At 49.5% G+C, this 10,238-nt stretch overlaps 1 protein-coding gene across 5 annotated transcripts in view; it reads right to left on the bottom strand.

Moving 5' to 3' along the window:
• Positions 1-10,238, bottom strand: part of LOC129838708 (receptor-type tyrosine-protein phosphatase R-like) — a 119,252-nt gene that overhangs the window by 33,185 nt on the left and 75,829 nt on the right. For all 5 annotated transcript variants that reach the window (XR_008756890.1, XM_055905849.1, XM_055905846.1 and 2 more), the window contains 2 exons: positions 6,183-6,332; positions 5,318-5,673 (listed from right to left, as the gene is read on the bottom strand). Coding sequence is in view for 4 of the 5 variants with exons in the window: in XM_055905849.1 (XP_055761824.1) it covers positions 5,318-5,673; positions 6,183-6,332 (506 nt within the window). In the remaining variant the exon portion in view is untranslated. The remainder of the gene's footprint in view (positions 1-5,317; positions 5,674-6,182; positions 6,333-10,238) is intronic.

The following is a 10,238-nucleotide window of genomic DNA, read 5'->3' on the forward strand; positions in this document are numbered from 1 at the left end:
TTCTACGTTGCCTTTTCTCAGAACTGGTTACTGTGGTGTTTCTATTGACAGGTGTCATTATGATGCTGATCATAAACAAACAGTATTCTGCCTAGCAACATGGGCAACAGATTACTGTAACTGGCTAAACAAGGGAACACTTGTTGAATTGGACTGGACTATCTTTTAATTATTATTTTTTGTTCGTTCTTATCTCCTGAAGATAAAATGTCTTGGTCTATTCGCACGTCCACATCAAATCACCTTCTCATTGTTTACCCTGGCCCAATCAGAGGGGGTTAAATATGGCGTCCGGCCCCCGGTTGGCTGGGCTTCCAGAACAGCAACAAACTGTTAAGAACAAACTCTGGCTAATGACCAATTACCAAGGAGACAGTTCTTCCTGACTCCCTGACACCAGCTAATGACCAATCACCACGGAGACAGGTCTTCCTGACTCCCTGACACCAGCTAATGACCAATCACCACGGAGACAGGTCTTCCTGACCCCCTGACACCCGCTATAAAACACAAACACGTGCGCGCACATGCACAAATGAATACACACACGCATGCATACATACAGTATATAGTCTCACACACACGCACACATGCACGTCCCTTATCTTCCTGGTTGTCTAGGACTACTGTCCTCAGTGATAGTAAATCCATCAGATGGATTATCTAACAGAATACTATACTATATGAAGAGTTCTAAATCTCTCTCTCTCTGTCTCTCTGTCTCCCTGTCTCTCTCTGTCTCTCTCTCTGTCTCTCTGTCTCTCTCTGTCTCTCTGTCTCTCTGTCTCTCTCTCTGTCTCTCTGTCTCTCTCTCTGTCTCCCTGCCTCTCTCTGTCTCTCTCTGTCTCTCTCTCTGTCTCTCTCTCTCTCTCACTCTCTCTCTCTCTCTCTCTCTCTCTCTCTCTCTCTCTCTCTCTCTCTCTGTCTCTCTCACTCTCTGTCTCTCTCTCTCGCTGTCTCTCTCTCTCTCTGTCTCTCTGTCTCTCTGTCTCTCTGTCTCTCTCTCTCTGTCTCTCTCTCTCTCTGTCTCTCTTTCTCTCTCTCTCTCTCTCTCTCTCTCTCTCTCTCTCTCTCTCTCTCTCTCTCTCTCTCTCTGTCTCTCTCTGTCTCTCACTCTCTCTCTGTCTCTCTTTGTCTCTCTCTGTCTCTGTCTCTCTCGTTCTCTTTCCATCTGGCTGCTCAGCCATTGTAACATCTCGATGACCATTTTGCCAAAAAGCTTCAACAATGCAGAGACCAGCATATCTGTGTTTTCTCAGTGGTTGACACTGAATGCAGAGACCAGACTAAAGGGAATTAGGCTGGCCACTGTGGTCTGCTGTGTTCCAGTCTGGACCAGACGTTCAGTGTTGTGTGTCCACTCTGAACTGTGGTCCTGCAACAATCAGCCCCATGGCGGCTCAGGAAGTAGCCAGTTTCCTGTCAGAGAGTCACGCCTTTCCCTTTAGTTCTTCTGGTCTGAGCCCAAATGGCAGTCTATTCAGAGGCAGTGGAGTCACGGGTTAGGGTCATGGGTTAGGGTCACGGGTTAGGGTCACGGGTTAGGTTCACGGGTTAGGGTCACGGGTTAGGGTCACGGTTTAGGGTCACGGGTTAGGGTCCTGTGTTAGGGTCACGGGATAGGGTCACGGGTTAGGGTCACAGGTTAGGGCTGCTGGTACCTGTCCCTCTGTACTGTTTTACTTGACAATAACCATAAGGTCATTGGAAGGTCCCCACTAGTCACAGCAGAAGATGGCATGTGCATGGTTAGTGACACCACTCAGGTTTCTAAATGTATATTGTTTAAAATGATAAACTTGGTGGTTCGAGCCCTGAATGCTGATTGGCTGACAGCCGTAGTATATCAGACCGTATAACACGGGTATGACAAAACATGCATTTTTACAGCTCTAATTATGTTGGTAACCAGTTTATAACAGCAATAAGGCACCTCAGGGGTTTGTGGTATATGGCCAATATACCACGGCTAAGGGGTGTGTCCAGGCACTCCGCGTTGCGTCGTGTGGAGTAATAGACCTTAGCCGTGGTATATTGGCCATATACCACACCCCCTCCGGCCTTATTGCTTAAATATATAATGCTGACAGTGTTAATGATCTTCCTCTTCTTGTCATATAATATATACATTCTAACCTACATTTACATTGAGGAAATACACATTACATTTCAGGCGTTCTCAAACTGCACTCCAAAATGTTCCAAAGCACTTGACAATATTCCCCCAAAAAATCCTATGTAATCTATCACCATGAGACAGCTGCCAGTGAAATGAATGCTCTCTCACTGTATTTTATCCTGGTTCATTGTTTTACATAAAGAACATTCCCTGACAGAGGCCTGTTCCGGAACATTCTCTCACTTCCTTCTTATAAACATCAGGATGACTTGTGACATAAGGCCTCAATCTCAATTAATCTTTTCTCACCTCCTTCTCAACTGTATAAGAGGAGAAGGTCAGAGGGGGAGGGACTATGAAGCTTCTCCTTCCAATGGGTTTTGAGAAGGAGGTGAGGAAAGGAGGCGAGGAATATAGGTAAGATTATCCTCTTTCCTCCTCCTCCTCTACCTCCTCCTTCTCCCCCTCTTCCGTCCTTCTCATCCTCCTCTACGCCCTCCTCGACCTCCTCTTCTACCTCCTCCTCCTCTACCTCCTCATCTAACTCCTCCTTCTCCCCCTCTTCTGTCCTTCTCATCCTCCTCTACCTCCTCCTCTACCTCCTCTTCTACCTCCTCCATCTCCTCCTTCTACCCCTCTTCCCTCCTTTCCCCCCCCTTCGTTCCTCCTCCTCCCCCTCTTCCTTCCTGCTCACCCTCCTCCTCATTCCCTCCTCCTCATCCTCCCTGTTCCCACCTTCCTCAGACTAAGGCAGAGGAGGTGGTCTACCCCTCGTTCTACACGTACTCTACGGAGAACACCTGCCACCAAACACAATCAGATGTTAGAGGTCGGGGAGGAAAATACCCCGGCTCAATGCCTCTGGACACGGGCCAGCATGTAACAGTTCACCTGAGTGCAGTGGGATGTGATAACATAACCCACGTTACTGCTGGGAGATGATACAATCTGCTGGTATCAGACATTCATTTGGGGATTGTGTGTCGCTACAACATCTAATCTGCTTGATGTAAACGCACGATGAAAACCTTCACATGTTTTCAAACCAGTTTCTCTCTGAGTCTCTCTCTGTGTCTCTCTGTGTCTCTCTCTGTGTCTCTCTCTGTGTCTCTCTCTGTGTCTCTCTCTGTGTCTCTCTCTGTGTCTCTCTCTGTCTCTCTCTGTGTCTCTCTCTGTGTCTCTCTCTGTGTCTCTCTCTGTGTCTCTCTCTGTGTTTCTCTCTGTGTCTCTCTCTCTCTGTGTCTCTCTCTCTCTGTCTCTCTCTGTGTTTCTCTCTGTGTTTCTCTCTGTGTTTCTCTCTGTGTCTCTCTCTGTGTCTCTCTCTGTGTCTCTCTCTGTGTCTCTCTCTGTGTCTCTCTCTGTGTATCTCTCTGTGTCTCTCTCTGTGTCTCTCTCTGTGTCTCTCTCTGTGTCTCTCTGTGTCTCTCTGTGTCTCTCTCTGTGTCTCTCTCTGTGTCTCTCTCTGTGTCTCTCTCTGTCTCTCTCTGTGTCTCTCTCTGTGTCTCTCTCTGTCTCTCTCTGTGTCTCTCTCTGTGTCTCTCTCTGTGTCTCTCTGTGTCTCTCTGTGTCTCTCTCTGTGTCTCTCTCTGTGTCTCTCTCTGTCTCTCTCTGTGTCTCTCTCTGTGTCTCTCTCTGTCTCTCTCTGTGTCTCTCTCTGTGTCTCTCTCTGTGTCTCTCTCTGTGTCTCTCTCTGTGTCTCTCTCTGTGTCTCTCTCTGTGTCTCTCTCTGTGTCTCTCTCTGTGACTCTCTCTGTGTCTCTCTCTGTGTCTCTCTCTCTGTGTCTCTCTCTCTCTGTGTCTCTCTCTGTCTCTCTCTCTGTGTCTCTCTCTCTGTGTCTCTCTCTCCGTGTCTCTCTCTGTGTCTCTCTCTCTGTGTCTCTCTCTCTGTGTCTCTCTCTCTGTGTCTCTCTCTGTGTCTCTCTCTGTGTCTCTCTCTGTGTCTCTCTGTGTCTCTCTCTGTGTCTCCCTCTGTGTCTCCCTCTGAGTCTCTCTCTGTGTCTCTCTCTCTGTGTCTCTCTCTCTGTGTCTCTCTCTGTGTCTCTCTCTGTGTTTCTCTCTGTGTCTCTCTCTGTGTCTCTCTCTGTGTCTCTCTCTGTCTCTCTCTGTGTCTCTCTCTGTGCAGTTAAAAGCAGCAGGGGATAGTTTCCCAGACATCACTTACAATGTTCTTCTAAAGTCAAGCCAGAGAGGAAGAGCAACATTAAAGACTTTAGACATCCCCCTCTCACCCCCCCCTCCCCCCTCCTCTCCTCCCTCCCCCCTCCTTCCCCCTCTACCACTCCTCCCCGTCCTCTCCCCCCGTCCGTCCGTTCTTTGTGTCACTAGGACAGTTCTTGATTGGCTGCCAACATCCAACCAAACCCTGCCCTGACCTCATATAGACTACAGCCCAGCCATGGAGAGAGACAATCCCCTCTGGGACAATCAGGCTATAGACTACAGCCATGGAGAGAGACCCTCCAGCTCTGGGACAATCAGGCTATAGACTACAGCCGTGGAGAGAGACCTCCAGCTCTGGGACAATCAGGCTATAGACTACAGCCGTGGAGAGAGACCTCCAGCTCTGGGACAATCAGGCTATAGACTACAGCCATGGAGAGAGAGCTTCCAGCTCTGGGACAATCAGGCTATAGACTACAGCCATGGAGAGAGACCCTCCAGCTCTGGGACAATCAGGCTATAGACTACAGCCATGGAGAGAGACCCTCCAGCTCTGGGACAATCAGGCTATAGACTACAGCCATGGAGAGAGACCCTCCAGCTCTGGGACAATCAGGCTATAGACTACAGCCATGGAGAGAGACCCTCCAGCTCTGGGACAATCAGGCTATAGACTACAGCCATGGAGAGAGACCCTCCAGCTCTGGGACAATCAGGCTATAGACTGCAGCCCAGCTATGGAGAGAGACCCTCCAGCTCTGAGACAATCAGGCTATAGACTACAGCCATGGAGAGAGACCCTCCAGCTCTGGGACAATCAGGCTATAGACTACAGCCATGGAGAGAGACCCTCCAGCTCTTGGACAACAGAAGCATTGTGAGATGATAGTGGACAACTGAAGCCCCACCACTCATGCTTCTTTTGATGAGGAGACAAGAACCAGTATTGTCCTTTCATACAGAGCGCTCATGGGGTTTGGTCCAACACAGATGAACATTGAGTGTCCATATCTAATATCACCACCAGTATCCACTCACCTCTCCTGAAGACACGCCGCAGGCTTCATCCTGAAGGGAGAGGGGCTGGCTGACAGGCAGGGTTTCTGATGGGCTGGAGAGAGCTGCGGAGGACCACAGCTGGAGACAGGGATGGGGACAGGGGTGGTGGGTGGAGGACCACAGCTGGAGACAGGGATGGGGACAGGGGTGGTGGGTGGAGGACCACAGCTGGAGACAGGGACGGGGACAGGGGTGGTGGGTGGAGGACCACAGCTGGAGACAGGGATGGGGACAGGGGTGGTGGGTGGAGGACGGCAGGCTCTGGGTGGAGGTATGAATGTGGGTATAGAAGGCGGTGCTGGTTCTGCTTGGACCATGCTGCTAGAGAAGGGGACCTGGGGATTGATAACAAGATAGGACAGCATTAGGTTAGATTTCAGACACATCTTTACTAAAGATAAAACCAGGGTCTGTATTCACAAAGCATCTCAGAGTAGAAAGAAATATGTTTTATTGTCACATACACCGGATAGGTGCAGTGAAAGGTGTTGTTTTACAGGCTCAGTGCCGCACTCCTGAAGTGCCTTGCTCAATGGCACATCAACAGATTTCTCACCTTGTCAGTTCGGGAATTCTAACCAGCGACCTTTTGGTTAACCAGCTCTAACTGCTAGAATACCTGCTGCCCTGTAAGAGTGCTGATCTTGGATCAGTTTGGTCTTTTAGGTCATATTGAATAAGATGATATAGTCAGGCAGGACCTGAGCACTCGTACTCTGAGATACTTTATGAATCCAGGTGTATTACACATAACATTATGGTACTGTAGTACATCATGCTACAACTTAGGGCTTCAAATATGTGTTGCATTATGGGAATTGTAGTTAATCTTGCTCCAACCTACCTGGGGCTGGGTCTGGGCTCCGACGGCGTGCAACGGGACCGGGGGTGCTACGGTGACAGGGGTCAGGTGAAGGTCGCGGCTGGGGAACACGGGCTGCTCTTTGATCTGCCTGTCAGAATACTCAACCTTCTCCTTTAGACGGTAGAGGACCTGAGAGGAGAGGAGAGGACAGAGGAGAGGAGAGGAGAGGAGAAGAGAAGAGAGGAGAGGAGAGGAGAGGAGAGGAGAGGAGAGGAGAGAGGGTGTAGAGGAGAGGAGGGTGTAGAGGAGGGGAGGGTGTAGAGGAGAGGAGGGTGTAGAGGAGAGGAGGGTGTAGAGGAGAGGAGAGGAGATGGTGTAGAGGAGAGGAGAGGAGAGGAGAGGAGGGTGTAGAGGAGAGGAGAGGAGAGGAGAGGAGAGGAGAGGAGAGGAGAGGAGAGGGTGTAGAGGGTGTAAAGGAGAGGAGAGGGTGTAGAGGAGAGGAGGGTGTAGAGGAGAGGAGAGGAAAGGAGAGGGTGTAGAGGACAGGAGAGGAAAGGGTGTAGAGGCGAGGAGAGGAAAGGAGAGGTGAGGAGAGGAGAGGGTGTAGAGGAGAGGAGAGGTGAGATGAGGAAAGGAGAGGGTGTAGAGGACAGGAGAGGAAAGGGTGTAGAGGGTGTAGAGGAGAGGAGAGGTGAGATGAGGAAAGGAGAGGGTGTAGAGGACAGGAGAGGAAAGGGTGTAGAGGCGAGGAGAGGAAAGGAGAGGTGAGGAGAGGAGAGGGTGTAGAGGAGAGGAGAGGAGGGGGTGTAGAGGAGAGGAGAGGGTGTAGAGGAGAGGAGAGGAGAGGAGAGGAGAGGGTGTAGAGGAGAGGAGATGAGAGGAGAGGATAGGATAGGAGATGAGAGAAGAGGAGAGGAGAGGAGAGGGTGTAGAGGAGAGGAGAGGGGAGGGGAGGAGGAGAGGAGAGGGTGTAGAGGAGAGGACAGGACAGGAGAGGAGAGAGGGTGTAGAGGAGAGGAGGGTGTAGAGGAGAGGAGGGTGTAGAGGAGAGGAGAGGAGAGGAGAGGAGAGGAGGGTGTAGAGGAGAGGAGAGGAGAAGAGAGGAGAGGAGAGGAGAGGGTGTGGAGGACAGGAGAGGAAAGGAGAGGGTGTAGAGGGTGTAAAGGAGAGGAGAGGGTGTAGAGGAGAGGAGAGGAAAGGAGAGGGTGTAGAGGACAGGAGAGGAGAGGGTGTAGAGGGTGTAGAGAAGAGGAGAGGGTGTAGAGGGTGTAGAGAAGAGGAGAGGGTGTAGAGGGTGTAGAGAAGAGGAGAGGGTGTAGAGGACAGGAGAGGAGAGGGTGTAGAGGGTGTAGAGAAGAGGATAGGTGAGATGAGGAAAGGAGAGGGTGTAGAGGACAGGAGAGGAAAGCGTGTAGAGGCGAGGAGAGGAAAGGAGAGGTGAGGAGATGAGAGGGTGTAGAGGAGAGGAGAGGAGGGGGTGTAGAGGAGAGGAGAGGGTGTAGAGGAGAGGAGAGGATAGGACAGGAAAGGAGAGGGTGTAGAGGAGAGGGTGTAGAGGAGAGGAGAGGAGAGGAGAGGAGAGGAGAGGGGAGGAGGAGAGGAAAGGACAGGAAAGGAGAGGGTGTAGAGGAGAGGAGAGGAGAGGAGAGGAGAGGAGAGGAGAGGAGAGGAGAGGAGAGGAGAGGAGAGGAGAGGGTGTAGAGGAGAGGAGAGGAGAGGAGAGGAGAGGAGAGGAGCGGAGAGGAGAGGAGGAGAGGAGAGGGTGTAGAGGAGAGGAGAGAAGAGGAGAGGAGAGGAGAGGAGAGGAGAGGAGGAGAGGAGAGGAGAGGGGAGGAGGAGAGGAAAGGACAGGAAAGGAGAGGGTGTAGAGGAGAGGAGAGGAGAGGAGAGGAGAGGAGAGGAGAGGAGAGGAGAGGAGAGGGTGTAGAGGAGAGGGTGTAGAGGAGAGGAGAGGAGAGGAGAGGAGAGGAGAGGAGAGGAGAGGAGCGGAGAGGAGAGGAGGAGAGGAGAGGGTGTAGAGGAGAGGAGAGAAGAGGAGAGGAGAGGAGAGGAGAGGAGAGGAGGAGAGGAGAGGGTGTAGAGGAGAGGAGAGAAGAGAAGAGGAGAGGAGAGGGGAGGGGAAGAGGAGAGGAGAGGGTGTAGAGGAGAGGAGAGGAGAGGAGAGGGGAGGGGAGGGGAGGAGCAGAGGAGATGGTGTAGAGGACAGGAGAGGAAAGGAGAGGGTGTAGAGGAGAGGAGAGGGTGTAGAGGAGAGGAGAGGAGAGGGGAAGAGGAGAGGGTGTAGGAGAGAGGAGAAGGGGAAGTGGAGAGCTTTGATTGCTATATGAATGAAAGAGCAGTTCACAGCAAACCGTATAGACATCACAACACTTCCTCATTCTTTCTTCCTGCTGTCAGTCACCTCAGGTGTCCTGCCTGCTTACAATGAGTCTCCACTGGTCTCATTTCCAGGTGATTAACGGCAGAGCTCATTTAGGAGTTCTAATGTCACCGTCTGCAGGCCCTGAGGTTGCATGACCTCAGAGGACCCGCCAGCCACAGAGAGAGAGAGCAGTGAGACCTGGGTTCAATCTTGGATTGACACTACATCATTATATTGTGATATTGAGATATTGTGATATTGTGACGTTGTGATATTGAGATATTGTGATATTGTGACGTTGTGATATTGTGATATTGTGATGTTGTGACGTTGTGATATTGAGATATTGTGATATTGTGACGTTGTGATATTGTGATATTGAGATATTGTGATATTGTGACGTTGTGATATTGTGATATTGTGACGTTGTGATATTGTAATATTGTGATATTGTGACGTTGTGATATTGAGATATTGTGATATTGTGATATTGTGAAATGCGTGCCCTCTTGTGGATGTGAAACATAGTTCTGTTGGAGATGACTGGGTGATATAGTGTACAATATGTACAATAACATGGGAGATGGCTGAGTGATATAGGTACAACATGTATAATCACATGGGATATGGCTGAGTGATATAGGTACAACATGTACAATAACATGGGAGATGGCTGAGTGATATAGGTACAACATGTACAATAACATGGGAGATGGCTGAGTGATATAGGTACAACATGTACAATAACATGGGAGATGGCTGAGTGATACAGGTACAACATGTACAATATCATGGGATATGGCTGAGTGATATAGGTACAACATGTATAATAACATGGGAGATGGCTGAGTGATATAGTGTACAACATGTACAATATCATGGGAGATGGCTGAGTGATATAGGTACAACATGTACAATAACATGGGAGATGGCTGAGTGATATAGGTACAACATGTACAATAACATGGGAGATGGCTGAGTGATATAGGTACAACATGTACAATAACATGGGAGATGGCTGAGTGATATAGTGTACAACATGTACAATAACATGGGAGATGGCTGAGTGATATAGGTACAACATGTACAATAACATGGGAGATGGCTGAGTGATATAGGTACAACATGTACAATTACATGGGAGATGTCGCCCTCCTGTGGAATCCAGTAATGTTGCACGTCCTCTTTGAGCTCATAACAGCCCACTTCCTGCTAAATAGCTAATGCATGGAATGAATTGTATCCATACCAAGCAAAATGTAAACACAGCACAGCATAACTTCCTGCTAAATAAAGGCTACAGAAATACCCCTGTAAGACATGGAAAAGCCCATTTCCTGCTAAATAAAGGTTACAGAAATACCCCTGTAAGACATGCAAAAGCCCACTTCCTGCTAAATAAAGGTTACAGAAATACCCCTGTAAGACATGCAAAAGCCCACTTCCTGCTAAATAAAGGTTACAGAAATACCCCTGTAAGACATGCAAAAGCCCATTTCCTGCTAAATAAAGGTTACAGAAATACCCCTGTAAGACATGCAAAAGCCCACTTCCTGCTAAATAAGGGTTACAGAAATACCCCTGTAAGACATGCAAAAGCCCACTTCCTGCTAAATAAAGGTTACAGAAATACCCCTGTAAGACATGCAAAAGCCCACTTCCTGTTCATTAGCATGTTGTTCCCATTAGGAAGAACAGTTAACAACCTGAACTAGGAACTAGGGGTCATATCC

This window comes from Salvelinus fontinalis, chromosome 39 (genome assembly GCF_029448725.1).
Source record: "Salvelinus fontinalis isolate EN_2023a chromosome 39, ASM2944872v1, whole genome shotgun sequence".
NCBI lineage: Eukaryota > Metazoa > Chordata > Actinopteri > Salmoniformes > Salmonidae > Salvelinus > Salvelinus fontinalis.